The sequence below is a fragment of the Echeneis naucrates genome, chromosome 23 (assembly GCF_900963305.1).
Source record: "Echeneis naucrates chromosome 23, fEcheNa1.1, whole genome shotgun sequence".
Lineage (NCBI taxonomy): Eukaryota > Metazoa > Chordata > Actinopteri > Carangiformes > Echeneidae > Echeneis > Echeneis naucrates.
The window spans coordinates 1,166,829-1,187,939 of NC_042533.1; the positions used below are offsets into that span (position 1 = coordinate 1,166,829).

The 21,111-nt window shown below is 45.2% G+C and overlaps 1 protein-coding gene across 1 annotated transcript; it reads left to right on the forward strand.

The window, feature by feature from the left end:
• Nucleotides 1-18,581: 18,581 nt before the first annotated feature.
• On the forward strand, nt 18,582-20,234 carry LOC115037184 (nuclear factor 7, ovary-like). Its single transcript, XM_029495686.1, has one exon. The coding sequence runs from the start codon at nt 18,582-18,584 to the stop codon at nt 20,232-20,234; it is 1,653 nt and encodes a 550-aa protein (XP_029351546.1).
• Nucleotides 20,235-21,111: the final 877 nt, after the last annotated feature.

Genomic DNA, 21,111 nt, shown 5'->3' on the forward strand with positions numbered 1-21,111 from the left:
GTGCCCTGCTGTAGTTTCCTGTGTCTTTTGATTGGACAATATTAAAACGGTTAACCTCGTCTGTGATTCAGTCTGCTTCTGTCCAAATCTTAGACAATTCACCTGATTGTCTCCATGACAACCAGGGTTCTTCAGGTCGGTCCATTTCTCCTCAGAATCTTCAGGTCAGTCCAGATCTCCTCGGGTTCTTCAGGTCAGTCCAGATCTCCTCGGGTTCTTCATGTCAGTCCAGATCTCCTCGGCTTCTTCAGGGCGGTCCAGATCTCCCCAGAATCTTCAGGTCAGTCCAGATCTCCTCGGCTTCTTCAGGGCGGTCCAGATCTCCCCAGAATCTTCAGGTCGGTCCAGTTCTCCTCAGGTTCTTCAGGTCGGTCCAGTTCTCCTCGGGTTCTTCAGGTCGGTCCAGATCTCCTCGGGTTCTTCAGGGCGGTCCAGTTCTCCTCAGGTTCTTCAGGTCGGTCCAGTTCTCCTCGGCTTCTTCAGGGCGGTCCAGATCTCCCCAGAATCTTCAGGTCAGCCCAATTCTCCTCGGGTTCTTCAGGGCAGTCCAGATCTCCTCGGCTTCTTCAGGTCAGTCCAGATCTCCTCGGGTTCTTCAGGTCGGTCCAGTTCTCCTCAGGTTCTTCAGGTCGGTCCAGATCTCCTCGGGTTCTTCAGGGCGGTCCAGTTCTCCTCGGGTTCTTCAGGTCGGTCCAGATCTCCTCGGGTTCTTCAGGTCGGTCCAGATCTCCTCGGGTTCTTCAGGTCAGTCCAGATCTCCTCGGGTTCTTCAGGTCGGTCCAGATCTCCTCAGGTTCTTTGGGTCGGTCGGTCCTGCGGCAGGTCGGTGACAACAGTCCTAGCGTGGTCGTGTCTCTGTTTCGGCGCTGCTGACTGGGAGCTGGTTGCCATGGAAACGAAGTGAGCGGGAGGTGGCCCAGTTTTCCAACATTTATCAGGACAAATTGCAACTGGCAGAGAATTTTCATTATTTAACTCCGGGGAAGAAGAAACTGACGCCGTGTCAGGGGTGGGATTCAAACCAACAACCAGCCGACTGTGTGTGACATCTCTCTAGACTTCATCCTCAGTGATGAACGACTCCTCTGTTTTTTCCCACGGCATCATGGGAAATCACACTGTGGCTACACACTGCACACTTAGCCTGCGTGTGAAGATAAATGGGGCTGGAAAAGGATGTGACAGAGAGGAATGAGCTAAACGGACGATAAAGAGAGAGAGAGAGAGTGTTTTATGAATAAAGAGACAAACTGTCAGTTTACAACAATCTGAAGCTTCTGTTTCTCCACCAGGTGAAGGAGCAAGAGGTACAAAGTCAGAGGAAGGAAGGAATGACAGGAAGTGAGGGGAAAAAAGAAAACAGAGAAAGTAAAGAAACGCAAACGAGACGGAGGGCGCGGTTACAGTGTGCAGGTTGTTATTATTCTAAGTATCTTCTCTGTTCAGAGGAATCCCATTTTAGATAACACACAGTTTAATGGAGGACAGGAGGATGTAGAGAGAGGGAGGGAGAACTGTAATCCATTTTCTGATAACAAGTATAATCCTTGGTTACCGTGGTAACCGCTTCCCCAGAGTCAGAAACACAACAACAGTAATGAAATGTCAGTCTGAGCGTCGGTGATCTGAATCATCTGACGTTCACGACGTCACGGCTAAGCTAATGCAAGCTATCCGCGTCGACTGTTTGTCGTTGATATTGTAACCATGACAACAGACCCAGCTTGATGTCGAGGAGGCCCTTATTTCAACCCGGATCGCCACCTCTGTGTGTGGTTCCTTCTGGTTCTGGGAACTGGAGAATTCAAAATGGCAGCCCACAAACCCACAGGTGACATCACGTCGTCACTGCTCGACTGTCAACGCTTTAAAACTCCTTCTTCATCAGCCCAGTGTGTGTCTGTGTGTGTGTGTGTGTGTGTGCTGCCTTCAGGAAAATCTGCTCATTCATATTGAAATGGAGCAGCGAGAGAGGAGAGAAGAGGATTAAAAAGAGGAGAGAGGAAGGAAAGGCAACAAGGAGACAGGCTTGTCAGAGGGAAGGGAGCGAGGAGATGAGGAGTCTGTGACAGTATCTGTTTCCTTGTTGTTGTCAGTCCACACAAACACACACACACTCAGTTGTGTGTTCGCTTGCAGTGAAAACCAAAAATGAATTTCTGTGTAGAAACAAAAGTTCCCTCAGAGGTTGCTGCAGATTTTTAATTACTTGGAAAATTCACAACTGAGCTGAAGTTCATCCAGCAAATAGGAAAAGAAAACACACACACACACACACACACACACACACACACACACACACACACACACACACACACACAGTGTAACAGCAGTTTAAGTTGACATTGTGTCTCCCTGAATGTTTGCCTCCTCCTGATGTCTGAGGTTAGACAAACAGATCCTGGGTGTGTAAGGAAGTCAGATTGTATTGAAGTCTATGGGAAATAGCCAGAGACCAGGGGTTGGGGTTGGGGGCGGGGCTGCGGCGTGACTGACAGCCTGTACCACCCAATCAGGACGGCTGTAAAATGACGTTCATGTTTGTAGATAAAAAGGGAAGAAAGTTCAGTTTGATAATAATAATAATGAAATTCTGTTTTTTTCTTTTTCAGATTTCAGATTTCAATTTTTATTTGATAGAAATTTTATTTAACATCCAATCAGACAGAGAGAGAGAGAGAGAGAGAGAGAGAGCTTTGAGTTAAACTGAAGTGTTCACAGTAAATTGGCTGTTTCCTTGAGACAATTGGATGAAACACTGGAAGATGACAGGCTGTGTGTGTGTGTGTGTGTGTGTGTGTGTGTGTGTGTTCATGCTCGTGTAGTGATAGTAATTATATCAGCAGTCAGGCTTGATGGATTATTGAGGTTCTATCTGCAGCCCAAGGACCTGAACGCACCACAGCACAATTAATCTGACATCACTACACTGTCTTTGTGTCTCTGTGTGCGCGTCTGTTTGTTGATATTTATGTTGATAGTGTGTGTGTTTGTTGACTGTTGACCACGATATTTAAAAATAGCTCCACTATCAAACTGGTGTGATTCGCTGGCACAGCAATGTAGGAAGTGTTGTGCAGTTGTGTTGTGTTTGTGTGACCAAACTGACTCTGAGTTGTGTAAACTGAGACACAAATGTGTTGAAGTGAGAACTGCAACAGAAGAAAAAGGACAAAATTAAGTTAGTGAGTCAGTCTGACACAAACACAGTCGATACACAAACTATTTATTTTTATTTTATTTACATTAAAACATTAGTTTTTGTCGCTGATAAGAAAATAAAAATTATTTCAAATCCTGCACAGAAATCTTAAGAATGAGTAACAGAACTACAGTTCATCAGCCTGGTACCTGAATTACCCACAATGCATCTGGACTTGCTTTCCTCCAGCTGATTCTTTTGCTTCTCTAACTTCTTCTGACAGATTCATTAAAAAACACAGAAGTGCGGCAGCCTTGTTTATATTTTCAGCCAAAGGCTCAAAATCCAAAAACATATTTAAACAGCTTTTTGTCCAAAATGTAACAAATCTACACGAAACCCAGGCGGCTCTTAAATTAACCATGAACCAATAACTTATACCGGCAATTTCACATTTCATTAGGCTTCGTTCAGACCGACTGCAGCCCTGCATGAAATATCAGCAACCCCATTCATTTCAATGAGCCGACAGCCCGACCCACACAGAACGCTCACCCAGGAGGAAAAACACACAAACAAACAAACCAACTAAAAAGGGGGAGGTTTAATTTCTGCCTTTAAACTGTTCGGACCTTTAAATCACAAGATGGATTTAAGTGTATGAGGCGTTCAGGACCTGCTGGACTTTTTAAACATTGACCATCTAATGAGATCAGGCTCGCTGCACGTACACAAAATCAATTCCCGAGACTTGGGATCCTTTTGCTGGTCTGCTGTGGTGTGAAGAGGCTTTAAAAGCTCCAAGTATGTTAGATAATGATAATAATTTTAACAGTCAGGCTTTGTCACCCAACTGCGTTTAATTTTGCACAAATAAACTTGAATGCAACACCTCTCTGTCTGTAATAAGCAGTTTCAGCCTTGTGTTGTAATGAACGGTTTGTGAGACAGAAAATGAAACCTTCCTTTCTACAGCTGTCATGCTGCAATAGACCTCGGCGTGTGTGTGTCTGTGTGTGTCTGTGTGTGTCTGTGTGCGATATTACCATATCAATAGGCCTCTCCTCCTTCCACCCACTTTGTCTCTGTTTCTTTCGGTTGGGATGTAATTGTGGCTGATTGTTAAGTGAACACTGTTATCAGCACACACACACACACACACACACTGGGGACAAAATGTTTGCCGTTAGAGAGATCAGCAGGGAGAATAGCCGGCAGACCCAACTCATCCTTTTCTCGTCCTGATGCATCAGGAAGCAGATTTTAGAAAACAGGAAAGTGAAGTTCGTCTGCTCTGACGTAGTTTGACGACCTCCGCCGCTTTGTGAGCTGCTGTTTCCAAGCCACCATCGGCCATCTTGTCTTTTTTTACAAACCGGTAGGAAGCACAGTCTGAGGAGGAGCGATGAGCTGTTGCTGGTTATCCCCAGCAAAGATTTTAATAATCAGATATTCAATGTTTTCCCAAACTTACATTCCAATTACATTTTCCACAAAGTTAAACCAAACCAACCGCACAGCGCCTGCTGTCGCCCTGAGTAATGTCTGTCAGGATTATTTGGCTGTGGGCAGTTCTGATTAGTTCTTTATGGTGAAATCTTAGAGGTCGGTTGTGTTGATTACAGCGTTCAAAGTGAAAACGGGTCCTGTGAAAGCAGGAGGGAGCGTTTGGTGCTAAAATAACTTCCCTCCCTGTAAACACACAGTACGTCACTGTGAGTGGGAGAAATCCTAATTGGCTCCTGCAGGATTTCACCTTCGCTTTGCTGTTTGTGCAAAATTCACAACTTTGCCACAGGATGAGAAAGCAGCAGCAAAGCTGACCAATCAGCACGTGTCGTTATCGGGTAATGGTGCCTGTTGTTTCTGTTAACTGATGACACGCCGCCTGCAACAAACATTCAAAGTACACCTCCGTTCAGCAGCAGTGTGTTATGTGAGATATAAATGTGTGAGATATAAATAAAATGTTAAATCAGCTCCACCTGCTGAAGGAAGGCCAAACTTTTCCCACCAAATATGTCTTTTTTTTTTCCTCACAAGAACAAGTTGTTCTGTTTTTGCATCCAAACTCAGCATTTGCATACAAATGAACTGGTAATGGGATTAAATTGAAATGAAACGCTGTTCATCACCGACAGAAAGCGGTTTTAAAGCTGAAGCAGGAAGGAGACAGCGATAAGGACACGACTACACACCTTTATGCTTCCTGTCACATGTTTACCTTTGACAGGAGGAAGCAGCTGATCTGATTGTCTTTACAGTTTGTACACGCTCAACGTGAACACCTGACAACACAAACACACAAACACACACCAACACGTGTTTAGGGGACTTTTTAAATTCCTTTTTTCTGGTTCTGCACGAGTGGACGCTTTAATAGAAACACAGTTTTCCGTTCTCCATTAACAAGCACGGCTGAGAGGAGACATTTTATCTGGAACTCAGGTCTTTATTCAAAACAAGCACACACACACATCCTGTGACATCACCCACTGGAACCAATGGGAGCGTCCGATGTAGAGACGTGACCCGAGACATCGCCGCCATCAGTTTATCTCTGAAGTCAGTTTCACACGAGACGAATCGGGCTGTGAAGAGCTGATTCTGCAGTTTAAGGAACCAACACGAGGTCAAGCTGACGAGACGAAGGAGCCGCTCCACCGTTTGTCGTGTCACTTCAGTGTGTTGACATTGTGCGACTTCCCGCAGCTGAGCGTGACCAGAAAACCTCGCTCTGGTTTTCCCTCCTCGGCGTCGGCCTCATATTTGAGTCAGGATTGGGCTCCGTCGTTACACTTCCATGTCGTCTCCATCGAGCTCCTTCACTTTTATCTGAGCTCGGCGTGTCAGGCTTTGATCTTCTCTCTCCTGCTGTATGTATAATATATAATGTGTTAAACCTTCTGCAACTCTGGACCTCCAATCCCACCGTGGAGAGGAGGAGGAAGAGCACGGCGTGAAAAGAGACAAAGGAGAGAGGAGAGATAAACAAACACAGGGGAAGGCTGAGGGCTGGAGAGGAGGAGGAGGAGGAGGAAGGCGGAAATGTCTCCAGGATAATATGACAGCATGAAGAGGTTGAAGAGACGAAGTGGTGAAAAGACAAATCGCACCTCGTGGTCACCTCCATTAGCCGCAGTCCTCTCTGCGATAGATTGCAGGAGCGTAGGAGGAGAGAGCCGGCGGTGGAGAGGCTCGACTTAAAGGAACGACTGCTTCCTGCTGCTGTTTCATCCTCATTAAATATAAAGAAACGAACAGCAGAAACATCTGCAACGCTGCTCAACTCCTGAACTTTGACCTCAAACCAGCAGTTTGTGAATCAGATCTGTGTCTGTCAATCACACAGTGGCACCGCCCCCTAAATCCCCCTCCCATCCATTTATGGTCTTTTTCCATCATTTGCCATAAACTCATCAGGAAAACGTTTACCCATAGACATCAAGATAAGGGAGGAGGGGGGACATTTTCCCATGGACTTCAATACTATCTGAGTCTCTACTTCTTTTAAAGAAGTGAAGAAAAAATACCAAATTGCATTATTTAAAAGAAGATGTTGCTGAAAAGCGAGCTTGCATAACTGTGAACACTGAAACAAACAGACACACAAACAGACACAAACAGACACACACAGCAGTCTATCAGCTGTGTTCGTTGCCCAAAGTGTCTGTGCGTCTTTTCCTCTCTCTCTCTTTTTTATACCCTCCATCCTTCCTCTCTAATCACAGCCTGGCAGACTGCTCACTGTGTGTGTGTGTGTGTGTGTGTGTGTAGGTGTGTTTGTGTGTCTGTGTGTGTCTGTGGACGCCTGAAGCATTGTGGAAAGAACCCTAGGAAATAAATTCAAACCAGAAAGTGAGAAAGAAACAAATTCAGAGAAAATTAAGAGAGAAGAAAGAATGAATGAGAGAGAGAGAGACAGACAGGGAGAGAGAGAGAAAGAGAGAGAGAGACAGACAGGGAGAGAGAGAGAGAGAGAGAGAGAGAGACAGACAGGGAGAGAGAGAGAGAGAGAGAGAGACAGACAGACAGACAGACAGGGAGAGAGAGAGAGAGACAGAAAGGGAGAGAGACAGACAGGGAGAGAGACAGACAGGGAGAGAGAGAGAGATAGAGAGACAGACAGGGAGAGAGAGAGAGAGAGAGAGAGACAGAAAGGGAGAGAGAGAGAGACAGGTTCGATGGCCTGAAGACAGAAAAAGAAGCCGTGCTGCTCCAGATGTTAAAAAAAGCAGGGTGAGTTGAACACAGATGTTCCTCATTTGTTCTGATTATCTCTCCTTCGTTCTGAAGAATCGCCGGGCCGCCGTGGTGCGTTCAGGAACAACTGCCCCCCTCAGGGCATCTACAAATCCTGTGTTTGTGGCGTTTAAAGAACAAACGTATGATCGGATCTCTGAGCCCCGAGTTTCGCCTCTCAGGCAGCAAAAACAAAAAACCAAAACACTTTCAGTGGATTCTTTTTTTATCTTTTTCGGTGCCAGTTTGTTTGTACTTCTCTTGTCGGTCGATTACACATTGAACGCAGGCCGGTGGTTAGTTTGTGTCGTTGTTAAATTTGCGTAGATGTAATAACTTCAGGGAAATAAAAGGCGGGCAGGTAACTCCTCCCCCAGGCGTGCAGCTGTTGGCCATTGATTCGGGGACACGGCTGAGATCCAATCAGGTGCCAGACCACAGGGCCTAATGTGATTGGCTGACAGACACATGACTGAGGCTCGGCCAGCCGAACTGATTGGCTCGCTGGTTCAAGTTAACGGCGGTTTGAGGTGGAACGTGAACCTTCATCACGCTCCAACGGTTCGTTGGGCGTTCAGGCTGCTGACCATCAGGGGGCGACTCCTCTGGCTGTGGAAACAAGTCCGATTGTATTGAAGTCTATGGGAAAATGTCCCTCCTCCTCCGTTTTCCTGATGAGTTTCTGGTCTCAGAGCAGAATCAAGAAACTGACCTGCCTCTCGTTCTTTCTCTCGTCATGTCTGAAGATTCTTCAAGTCCGAGCAGAAAAGAAAAGGGACAGTAACACAAAATGTTTTTATTCCGATGTGATGAATCAGTTTGTGTTCACATGATGGAAATAAATAAAGCTGTCAGAGTCAGAGAGGAGTCAGAGAGGCCTTACTCTAATTATTTATTTATTTATCTATTTATTTATCTAATTATTTCCTCTCTGAGTCAGAGAGCTCCTTTTGATTTCCTCACGTCATCTCTTCTTCTTTATTTGATTCCTTCTCCGTCAGTGAGTTCTTCGTTAGACGCTCGGTGGATTAAATGAAGCTCTTTAGCACCAACAAAAAGCTGCAAGAAACGAAAACCGTTCAATTCAACGGGAGATCTAACCAATCCAAAGATTTCAAGGTTTCTGTTTTCCTCAAAAAAAAAAGAAAACTTTCAATAAACGAAGCGTCCAATTCTTTTTCCACCGGAGGTCCAAAGGGAGGACGTCACCAAGGATGAAGGTCTCTCCTTTTCTCCTTGTCTCCTACCTCCTTGAACGTGTCGTCTTCACCAGTTGAAAGCTTTTTTAAATTCTCCTCTGACTCGTCCTCTACAGCGCCACCATGAGGTTGTTTTTCCTCTGAGATTTTTCCTTCACTAGTTTCCAGGCTGCGAACACACACACACACAGACACACACACACACTCACACTTCACTGACTACACAACAGTTTTGTTTTCTTTCTGTCCAACTTCCTCCCTTCTTCTTGTCATTTTTCTCTCTCTCAGGATTTAACTTCATCCTCACTGTCAGCAGCTAAATGTGTGTGTGTGTGTGTGTGTGTGTGTGTGTGTGTGTGTGTGTGTGTGTGAGTGAGTGTGTAACTGGGAATTACAAGACAATTTACAAGTTCACCTTGACTTCAGCAAAGCTGAATTATTCTCCTGCGACAAAAAGACTCCACGGCTCCATTTCATTTCATCTTTCTTTCCATTTTATTTGCATCCTCTGTCGTTTCCTCTTTTTTCTTCCCTCCCTGTTTCCTTTTTATCTCCCCTCCTTCCTTCCTCTCCTCGCCTCCTCACCTCATCCACTCCCCTTTTAAGGATTCATCATGAGTTCTTTTCTTTTTTTTGCTTTCTTTGCTTCCCCCTCCTCCCTTTTCCTGTCTTGGTTAACTCCTTCCTCTCCTTTCCTTGTTTCCTCTCTCCTCTGTCTTATCTCCTTTCGATGACGGATGAGGCGGATGGATGCTGCGTTGCCACGGTGATGATTGATTGATAGTTTAACCCGATGTCTGTTGGTGTGTATAGATGTGAGCCTGTTGGACTGGATGTGACTGCAGCGTCACCGGTTCAGGTCCCCGGGCCTTAAACGCACCATCAGTGTTGAAATAACAAGTAAAGGGCACAGGTAACAGCTATTGGCATGGTTTCCTTGACAACAAGAAACTTTTTGTCATAGTTGCCACACACACACACACACACACACACACACACAAAGACAGACACAAACTTTAACTAACTCTTTAACTGGTGATTGTTATGAATGACCCAGATGTGAATCACAATTAAAGGAGAATTTCCCCAAATGATCTTCCTGTAATGCAAAAAAAATTGTGTGTGTGTGTGTGTGTGTCCTTGAGTCCTGGCAGGAAAGATGAATGAGCTGTAATTACGCTGATACAGAGATAATCACAAGAGGAGAGGAGGAAGAGGAGGAGGAGAAGAGCGAAGGCCGAGGACTGGAGGAGAACAGCTGACGTAAGAACTCAAAACTTCAAGGTCAGTAAATTACTTGAAGTTTTCACGGGATTATAATTTAATCTGAAGCAGCACGTTTAATTCACAAGATTTAATTTATCTTCATAGCTGGAGCGCCAAACAGTCATCTGTTTCATTATCAATGCGATTCCTCTCTCAGATTCATCTTTGATTGAATTTAGCTCCTGAGTTTAAATCCTTTAATCAAGACTTTAGTTTCTGAAATTAATTCCCAAGTTGAGTCATTAGTTGGTTCTTGTGTTGTTACCTTTTTTCACCAGGATTAGCAGGTGTCCCCGGGGTCTTCTGTGAACTCTGCCAGGCCCCTGTCACGTCCTCTCTGGAGCCCCATTCCTCTATAAATCAAGTGAGAAGGGCCATTTTCCCATAGACTTCAACACAAGTTTGTGTAGTTTGCAGATCTCACAGGTTTGTGGAGTCGCCTCGACTACCTCGATAATTATAAGTCAAACTTTATCTTTGACTGGATGCTTGATAAAGCTGCAGCCTTCAGTTAGCCTAGCTTAGCATCGAAGCTAAAAGGCAGAACGACTGCTCCGACTCTGGATGACGTGTACTTGGTCCCTGTTGTTGTGTTGTGTTGTGTGTTTTTAACAGACAGAGACAGACAAACAGGAAAACATCACACTGGATTTTTAGTTAATTAGTTTTTGTTTCTGTTAGATTTTTAATTTTTGTCGTTTTTAGCTCATCAGTTTCTGTGCGTGTGCTCAAAAATATAATTATCCCATTTAGATTTTGGACAGAAAATGAAAACTCCTCTGAACGGCGTCCAGACTTCCTCCTCAGTTGCTCCATCACGGCGATGGCAGCAGGCGGGCTGTGATTGGTGGCCTCCCCGCGGCGTCGGCTCGTCGCCATGCTCATCAGCGGCCTCAGCGGGACGGATCATGATAAAACACGGAAGAAGGGTTGATCCAATCCAACTGAGTCACAGGAGGATCAAAGTGGAGCTGCTGCCGTGGTAACCACCGGCTGAACTCAACAACACGCCGCCCACGGCGAGGAAGAGAAGAAGAGGGAGCTGACCTGCAGGCGGCCATGACAGGATCCATCACTTTAAAGACACACAGCAGTTTCCAGTCTTCTCACGGTGAATATCAAAGAACTCTCCATCAACATCTTCAGTTTCTGTTTCCGTCTCTTTTCATTGTTTTGGTGACTTTCGCTCTTTTCGGAGAATCATAAATATAAATCAGCTGATTATTAGAAAGACTGACTTCCACATGCACATATTTTACCTTACACGTTATGAAATATTTAAAGGCAGATAACATTATTCAGGCTGGATACGTTTTTATAAAAAAATACAGGCGATCCTGCATCTGTTCCATTCTATTGAAGTCTATGGGAAAATGACCATCCTTCTCCTTATTTTATGATCTCAGTCTCTGTCAAGTTTTCCAACATGATGTTCGTTTTGGACGTGTGATTAGAGAAAGATGTTCTGATTTTAAAGTTAACTGCTTTAAATGGCAGCAAATTAAAACACGGGAATGTGTGATGTTCAGGAACAGCTTGTGAAATTGTGATGTGTGAGCCGTCTGAAATGATTACTGCAGAAATCCTTCCGCCTGCGAGGACTCCTCCTGAGACGCTGCAGCTGCACCATCATCTCTGCAGCAGCCAGGGGGGCTTCTGAGGCGGGACCGAGTCCTGATCCAGGATCCGGTCCCTGTCTGAGAACAGACGGGCGGGCCAGCCAAGGCCTTTATCCTCGGAGGAAGTGAAGTTTTACAGTCAGCGTGAAGCTTCAGGTGATTTACGCTTCAAACATTCAGTCGGATTTACATTTTTTACACTCACCGAGATGCAAATTTAAAATTACTATTCTGACCACAGTTTGTGCTTTACTGTCGACACAAATGAACACAAGAACACTGCAAAGACAAACTGCGGCTCCCTGAGTCCCCTCAGACACTGAAACTATGGAAGATGGAAACCTTCTCTGGATTAATGGCAAAAATATTCCTGCAAATCGCAGTGAGACCAAGACAAATATCCAAATCTCAGGAGCGGAAATTCATTTGATCCATATTAAGGTAGAAAGTGTCACAGCAGAGCAGAATGGAAACCCTGCGCTGCAGCAGAAAATCATTTTCTCCAGATGTCACAGAGCTAAATGTTTCTATCTGAGTCAGCATCTGCATCATTATCATTATTATGCTTCTAATTATCTCAGATATGATGCAGCTCCTCCGACGTCCCACTCGGACTCCACTGGAGCTTTTTTCACCTAATTGAATGTATTTAAAGATCCTCTGGTTGTAATTGTGCTGCTGAGGTTGAAAGCAGCCGTGATATGTGAAATATATTAGAGGATTACCGAGTTTCTTTCTGACTCAGTCAGGCAGTTTAACGGCTTCAGCGCAGAATTCACTCCGTTCCATTTAAATCCGCACAACAAACAGGCGGCCTGATTATTAATTATCCAGACAAATCGACCCCTCTGATCAATACACCGACCTCAGAGACAGCAACATGGCAGTTTCCATGTTGGGAGGAAATCTGGCCCCCGAAGGGAGGGGGGTGTGATTTACATGTTCGCTGTTCAGGGGTCCACAAATTATTCAGATCCTTCCTTCTGACAGAAACATCTCAGCGCAAAAAGTCGACAAGTCCAACAGAAAGACACAAAACAAGTAAAATCAAAGACATTTTAAATGAGAAGAGATTCAAAACAAGTCAGAACAGACGGGAGCTGAGAATGAGGACACAAAATTTAATGAGAAAAAGGAAATCAGATTCAAAACAACAAAGCCATTCTCTGAAAAAAAGGACCATTATTCAAAAAATGAACACCTGAACCTTTTAATTACACAACGCTTCAGCTCCAACAGTGTAATTTACAGCAGGTGATGTGGTCTCATTATAGGGACACACAAAGTGAGTTGTGTGTTAAACAGTGCTGTGGTTGTGCAGCTTTGACCTTTTCTGGTCAAAACACACACACAGGATCTTAAACTGACTCTTCTTCTCTTCTTCTTCTTCTGAGCTGTCAATCTGAAACTTGTTGAAAAAACAGTCGGTCTTATTGTATTTTATTTTGAAAGCTCAGCTTTTCACACTCAGACAGGAAGAAAATAAGAACGTTAGGAGGTAAAGAAGGAGTTCATACGTATGTTGACGATGATCTATTTTATGTGTAAAGCTCGTTCTCCATTCATGATGAAGTTCACACACACAAATGAATATTTGGTCTGTAGCAGCAAAAAAACAGGATGCTCATATGATAAAATGAGACTTGTGGCAGCACAGGAGCTGATTCTGAGCCCGAAGTGGAAAAGTTTCATGGTGAATATCATTAGCTTCTCCAGCTGTGACTTTTCACTGAAGGATTCTGGGTAACTTCTTTGAATAATGCAATTTCATCATGTCAGAAAGCTGGTGAAGCAGCAAAGAGGGCACATCTCATGCTTCGACAGCATTTGAATAACATCTGCACCGGCCAAATCCAGCCTCAGTCCAAATGTGTCTTGTTTTCCATTTTATTCCTTCTTTAAAGTAAAACCCAGCCAGCATGGCGGTTAGCGCCCTCACAACAAGGAGGTCCTGGTTGGGTTCCCAGCCCGGGGCCTCCAAAGACATCCTGTTTGGGTTCACTGGTGACTCTAAGTTGTCCGTAGGTCTGAGTGGTTGTTGGTCTCTGTCTGTCTCTGTGTGTTGGCCCTGTGACGGACCTCCCACGACCTGGAAACAAAGACGTGAATGAATGAAGGAATAAAACAAAATCCAGCAGAGACTCAGAGGTCTCCAGAGTCTCTCTCCTCCCACTTCTGTTCAGATGGACGATGGTTTATTGATGGAGGGACGGAGGGATCGATAGGAGGAGGAGAGAGGCTGAAACTAGGCCACCCATCTGTTCAGGAACATCCATTCATCTGCCCAGAGTCGGGTTTTTAATGTGGACAGAAAGAGACGAGGAGGAGATGAGGAGGCAGGGAGGGCAGCGAGGAGACAAGGAGAGAAGGACAGAAGATGATAGAGAAGGAAACAAGGAAGGGTGAGATACAGAAGGAAAGAGGAAAGGGAAGGAAAGGATGAGTATCAAGACAAGGAAAGACGGAGATGAGGAAAAGATGATTTATGGAAGAAAACAGAGAAAGGAAGTAAGGAAGTGGGGAAGGTAATTAGGAAACGAGGCAGTAGAACGTAAAATCGATGAGCAAAGGAGGGAAAAAAAAGAAAATGAGAAAAGATCAACGATAAAATCAGAAATAGAGAAAACCAGAAAGGAGGAAGCAGTAGAGAAGCTGGACCGTCTGTCTGGTGACGGACGGATGTGGAGCGCCTCCCAGTGGCTGCTGGGAAATCTGCACACTGGGCCTGACACACACACACACACACACCGTTTCATTATAAACTTTATACAAAAGCTCCACATCATTACTCTGATGGAGTTAATACACAATATCCTGTTTCTCTCGCGCTCTCCTGATGAGAATAAATGAGTCTCTCGCCCCAAATGAGAAGCTAATGGAATATTGAATAAATGATGTTTCCTCTCCACAGACTCTACCCTGAGTGTGTGTGTTAAAAAGATCCATTCGCCCTTTTAAACTTTGATTTAATCTCCTCTACATTTTTCCTGTCCTGCAGGTGTTTTTGTCTAATTCACTGATTCGTCTTTGAATAAACTTGCTTCCTGTCGTGAACGTTTGTCGAATGTAAACAAAACAACAACTCAGAGACGATGAAACAGAATCATTTAGGTTTATAGATCCGTCACTCGATTCCAACATTGTCCATCAAACATCCTCAAAGTTTGATCCAATTTATCTTTTCATTGTAAAGACAGAAACCAGATTTGGAGGAGGTGGAGCTCACTGGGAGGGACAGCCCGTCAGTCACACAGTAGCCCCGCCCCCTAACCCCTCCCCTCCTTCCTGCTCTGTTTCCCTCTAAATGGAGCATCATGTTGTGCTGAAGAAAGTGAACTGGAGACTGAGACAACAAACTCTCCGTCCGTCTGTCTGTAAATCAAATCGAACAATAACAGAGTTACATCGAGGTTCTTCACACAGAGCAGGTCCATCCCCAGACTTCCTTCAGCTAACTGTGTGCTCCCAGGCCAGGTCCTGGGTCGGCCCCAGTCTCTGCCAGACACCCCGCAGGGAAAACCCACGTCAGCCGCTTGTATCCGTCCAGAGGCAGCAAATGAATGGCCGAGTTTTTTCTGCTTCCTCTTCAGACCAGGTGTTTTGTCTGAGGGCCAAAGGAGCGGGTCGAAAGGCGAGCTGGGGGCCAATCTGGGTCGATGCTTCTCTGAGGCGTTCAGGGCCAAACACGATGACTTCAGTCGTCTGTGAGACTGGAGGGAAAACCTCTGGGAGTCATGTGATCGGCCGGTGACAGCTGTTCCTGCTGCTCACAGATTTCTGCAAAGTTGTGAATTTCACACGTAGACAACAAAGTAATGAATTCCTGTAGGATCCGATCACACAGACACACACAGACACACACAGATTGTATGTATTCACAGCTTTAACAGCTTTGTAACTAAATTTAGTGAACATGTGCTATAATGTGAGAAAGAAACACCTTTTTAATATTAATGTCACATTTCTTGTTATGAATATTAAAAGATGTAAATTGTGAAATAGAAGCTCTTGAAAAACAAAACTTTTTAAAGGTCCTACATGGTCTAAATGTAGCCGTAACACCGGCCATCGGGACTAATGTCACTTTGTGATGTCACAACAAAGCTGGTGAACACAGTGGAGAGTTTAGCGGCTAAGGAGCTAAAGCAGGTAATCTCTACACTCACCTGCGTGTGTGTGTGTGTGTGTGTGTGTGTGTGTGTGCGATGAAGAGTTTGGAAGCTTTCAAAGCAAAACTGTTGACATGGTAACTTTGGCCACACACACCTACTGCAGTGTGACAGCAGGAGAATGGAAGGTTTAATTTTCTGTCTCAGACACCGAAGCTGCTCATCAGAGCTGAAGAAGAGTTTTCTGTGTCGCTCTCTCTCCTGATTATCTTTCCTTTCTTTCTTATTTAAATCTCTCACTCGCTTTAATTTGCAGTCTGATGTTTGAGAATCTAATTTGATGTGTCGGCTGCTTTCAGAGAATTAAAACTGTCCATCTGCAGCCAGGTTCATTTTCCCACGCAGGAAATAAGCTGTGTAGGCCGAAACTCACTTTGTGGCCGAACTGTCAGAGACTGGAAAGGCTGAAAGTTTAACGAGGTCATAAAAATAGGAAAGAGTAATGAAAGTTCATAAGGAATAATAAAGAGAGGCTGAATTCATTCAAATTAATGTATCGACTGTGTCGCTATAAAAATAAGTCAGAATACCAAACGTTGGATTTTTTTATTTCTGTTGGTTTTAAAGTCGCACGCTCTCTTAAGTATTGAAGGTGTTTTCAGTGTCTGTTTCCACATCCAGTGTGTGTTCATTTTCTTTGTTTTGAGTGAGTTTGTTAAGTTAATTTTTGATTTATTTATTTTTTTTATTATTATTATTTCTTTTGTTGTTGTTGTTGTTTTTTGTTTTTTTTAACTGTCACTTTGCTCAGGGGCAGCCGGATTTCAACCCACAGCCATGGCGACAAAGACCTGCCCGTTGTCATGGTTGCAGCGGAGCGAGGCTGACTGTCGATGTCATTCATACCAGACTCTCTGGTGTTCATGTCAGTTCAGGTTTCTGAGCCTGATGGGATTATAACCTGACACTAAACCCTGAACACACAAAGACACACACACACAGACACACAAAGACACACACACACAGTGAAACTGGGAGAAAATAGGAGGGATGGCTGCAGAGTCACAGAACAAATCAGACTCTATTTACCCCAGAGCGCACACTGCTAATAAAAGCAACACACCAGCAGCTCTGTGTGTGTTTGTGTGTGTCTGTGTGTGTCTGTGTGTATGGGGGGGGTTAAAGATTCTCCTGCTGAACTCAGATCGAGATAACCAGACTGGAATCCCGACGGTCTTCCTTTTTTTCTGTTCTTCTGAGCAGCCTGACTTTACAGTCGGTCTATAAAGCGGTGAACTCGCACTGACTCGGGCTGAGGAAGCTCCTCGGAGCCTCTTTGGACTGGAACAATATGAGGAGGCCGTGCAGGTGGGGGCTCAGGTGGGGGCTCAGGTGGGGCTCAGATGAGGCCACGGAGACCGCCGCGCTGCTGCTTCTCTCTGCCTCACAACTTTAATGTTTGCTGACTGCACTTTTTCAACGTGTTCTTCCAACATTGCATCAGTTTTTATTGCAGCACTCGTCCGGTCTCTCTCTCTCTCCCCTGATCGTCCTCACTTCCTGACTGCAGGACACCACAGTGACATCCATCCCTCCCCCACTTTACTACTACAACGGTGTGCCTTTATTCTGAAAGTCTCACACTTGGTGCACCCTGAATCTGCTTCTTGGCACAATAAGAAGTGTCAGAAAGAGGTTATAATATTTTACCCAACACATACGTCAGACTCAGTAAGTACACGCTCACGCCCTTACCCATACGCACGGCCACAAGTCTTGACACGTAATAACTGTAAATTAATATTGTTGCATATCCAGTAACTTATACACACATCTGTCACACACACTCACAGGAGTGATTAGGCCTGATACAGGTCTGTTAAATATAGATTTAATATAAATAAATACAAATGCAGATGTGACAACAGGAGCAGGAACAGAATGCTTGACAGAATTATACTTTAGGAACTATGATGATAATCGGTCCGGACAGCTAAAATGAACTGGAGGGATTATGACCACAGTCCAGGTCGGTCCTGGTCGATCCATCTCTCTTCTCTTTTCGTCTGGTGTTGAACAGCTGGATGGCCCGTCCTCAGCCAATCATACGATTACACTGTTGACTTTGGTTTGTTTAATTTTGAAGTCCCTGTCTCTTCCCTCGTCTTGTCACATTCCTACCTGCTCATTGTCCTCATGTGTTTCACCTTTGTCTTGGTTTCTTGCTCCTCCCTGCCTGCACAGCCAATCCGCTCCCTGCCTGCCCCTTGTTGTCTCGTTAGTCTTGGTTTCTGCTCAGATCCTTTGTTCTGTGCGTTGCAGAGCATATTTTTAAAGCATCTGATGAGTGAAATGCTTTTTTTAGTGATGAGGAGCCCGAATGAACCGACTTGTTTTGCAGCTACAGTTGTTGAGCAAATGTTGGGCTGAGGCCCAAAGGTATGATTTTGAAGATAATCTCATCTGAGATTTTCACCCATCTGCCTCCAACAGTGTCTTCGGTCTCCGTCCTGTTCAGGTCAGTGCAGTTAACTCTGAGGAAACTTTGTACTGAAGGTTTGACTTCTCTGAGACATGAAGATTGAACTGCTCTGGTTCTGCTCTGCAGCTCAGTAACATTGATCGTAGTCGGATCTGATGAGTGTCGCTTTCTCAGGTGGAATATTTTGGATTATGTAGAAACTGCAGATCAGATGAACTCCCAAACGAACAAACAAACTGTTGAAAATTTTCCCCCTGTAGTCCTGGGCAGGTTCAGGGTGTTCTACATTAACATCTGTATAAAAAAGGAGAGGAAAGGAAATAAAGGTAAATACAACATGGGATCTGCGACCCCAAAGATTTAAAACTGCAGCCCCCCAACGCACACACACACTTCATAAATGGGGACACTTTTGTCTTGACAATAGCCGACACTTGGTACGATGTGAGAAGGTTCTTGTCCTACAATGGAAGACATTGAAGTCTCTAATTCTCTTTCACTTTCTTCCTCGGCAGGATCAACATGTCGGCCACCAGCTTCCTGGTTACTGAAGAGCAGCTTTTGTGCTGCATCTGTCTGGATGTGTTCACTGATCCGGTCACGCTGTCCTGTGGACACAACTTCTGCAAAAACTGCATCACAGAGCACCTGAATTTTAACTCCCATCGTCAGTGTCCCATGTGCAAAGAGCACGTGGATAAGAAACATAAGCTCGGGGTGAACAGGTTCATAGCTGAGATGGTTGTCCACTTCAGAAAGTCGGGTGGTGTGAAGAAAGCCGGCGGCAGTTTGGAGAAACTTCAGGAAACCAAACCAGAGACGGATGTCGTTCCTGTTGGCCCCAAACGGACATCGCTGAGGTTCTGGCTGGTGTTAGCGTTCGCCCTCACATGTCTCACCGTTTTCTTTGCAACTCACCTAAAGCTTCATCAAACAGTGTCCGGCCTGAACATCATTCAGCTGTTGGACGTTGACAAGAAGACGGTGGACAAGATGTGTCCCGAACATGACAAACCTCTGGAATTCTACTGTAAAGACGAACAAACGTCCGTGTGTCGCTCCTGTGTTGACTCCAGCCACAGATTTCACCACGTAGTTTCTCTGAGAGAAGAATATGAAGCAAAACAGGCAGAGCTTCGAAAAACAGGGGCCAGACTTCAGCAGATGATCCGAGAGAGACAAGTCAAGATTCATGAGGTGGCTCGTTTGGAAGCTCTCAGCAGCGACGCCGCAGACAGAGAGATGGCGGCCGGACTCCAGGTCTTCCAAGCTCTGGTCGAGTCTCTGGAACAAGCCAAGGCAGAGCTCACCGTGACCATTCAAGAGAAGAAGAAAGTGACGGAGAAACAGGCCGAAAGTTTCATCCAGGAGCTGAAGCAGGAGGTCTCTGAGTTGATAAGGAGATCTGCCGAGGTGGATGAGCTCTCCCGCTCTGAGGACAAACTCCACTTCCTCCAGACCTTCTCGTCCATGAACACTACTGCAGCCACCAGGGAAGGGACGGAGATCAGCATGTGTCCGGCGTCGTACGAGGGCGTCAGGAGGACGGCCATGGTGAACGCCGTGAATCGGCTGACAGAGACGTTCACGCAGGAGATGAAGAACCTGCAGGAAGACGAGCTGAAGAGAGTCCGGCAGAGGGCGGTGGACGTGACGTTGGATCCTGATATGGCACATCCGGCCCTCGTCCTGTCCGATGACGGCAAACAAGCGGGTCACAGCGACATTTGGAAGAAACTCCCAGAGGACTCGGAACACTTTGAGTCGGTGATCGGTGTCCTGGGAAAGGAAAGTTTCTCTTGTGGACAATTTCACTTCGACGTCAGCGTCAAAGGGAACACTGGCTGGACTTTGGGAGTGGCCAAAAAACCCGTCGGGATGACGAGAGAGATGGCCTTAAAGCCGGAGAACGGATTCTGGACTTTAGGCCTGAGGAACAGGAAAGGATACTTTGCACTTGCCGACCCTCCTGCCCCGCTCGCCATCGATCGGCATCCTGAGAAGGTGAGAGTGTTTGTGGATTATGAACAAGGTCTGGTCTCCTTCTACGATGTGGACTCTGCAGATCTTCTTTACTCCTTTACCAGCTGCTCCTTCACTGAAAAACTCTACCCGTTCCTCGGTCCTGGCTCGGCCACCCTGATTGTCTCTCCTGTCAGTCAGTCCGGGGGGTAACATCCTGGACTGACTGACAGACCCGGACATGAGTCTGACTTAACGTGGACTACACCGGAGCTGGTTGTACTTCCTGTTCCTGTGAGTGTTAAACTTCTTTAAAGCCCAAACAAACCCTGCGCATTAGAACTGATTTCATTTTGGTGTCCAAAAGTTTTTTGGTTTTTTTTTATATAACAGTGACTGAAATGATCAGTTTGTAATCAAAGGTCAAACGTCATCTTTTGGACAATAAATAAAAAATTTATTGGCAAACTGTGTCACAATGATGACACTTTATATCCAAATAGCTCAAAATGTCTGCAGGACGATTTTTGGCCACGATGAAACACTATGAGAACATGTTGGCCGAAATAGTTCACGTCTCAGCCAATCAGAGAGAATTTAGAGTCTCTGGGATCAATCCTGTATTTTTCTGACCTCTGCTGGACAATTCACAAATTATCTCCATAAACCGCAATAAAGGTTTGAATAGACTCCATCTTTGTTTTCAGTGAAAATCTGAATCAGCATCTCGTGGTTTCACCAAATGAGGTTTCGGTGACAGTGAAAGACGGATGAGCCCGTCGGTGATGTTGTATCTGTCACTCATCTCTACAGCTTTATTAACTTCCTGTTTCTGAGCGTTGTATCATCTCTCTGACCGTGTCTGTTTAAATGAGCCATCAGTCAGCCGACCGTTCTCCCAGGACACAATTACTGCGACATCATTATCTCAGCGTCCAAGACGGACGATTAAAAGGCACAATCAGTGCAGTCGGTTTATTTAATGCAAACATGAGCCGAAAATGCAGAAAACTTCACCTGACTGAGCGACAGAAACATGAGAATGTGTTTCATCCTTGATGCAGCTGAAAGAGGAGACGTGAACTTTACT

What these genes read in the sequence shown, in the direction of transcription:
- LOC115037184 (XM_029495686.1), top strand. Translation starts at nt 18,582, where the DNA reads ATGTCGGCCACCAGCTTCCTGGTTACTGAAGAGCAGCTTTTGTGCTGC.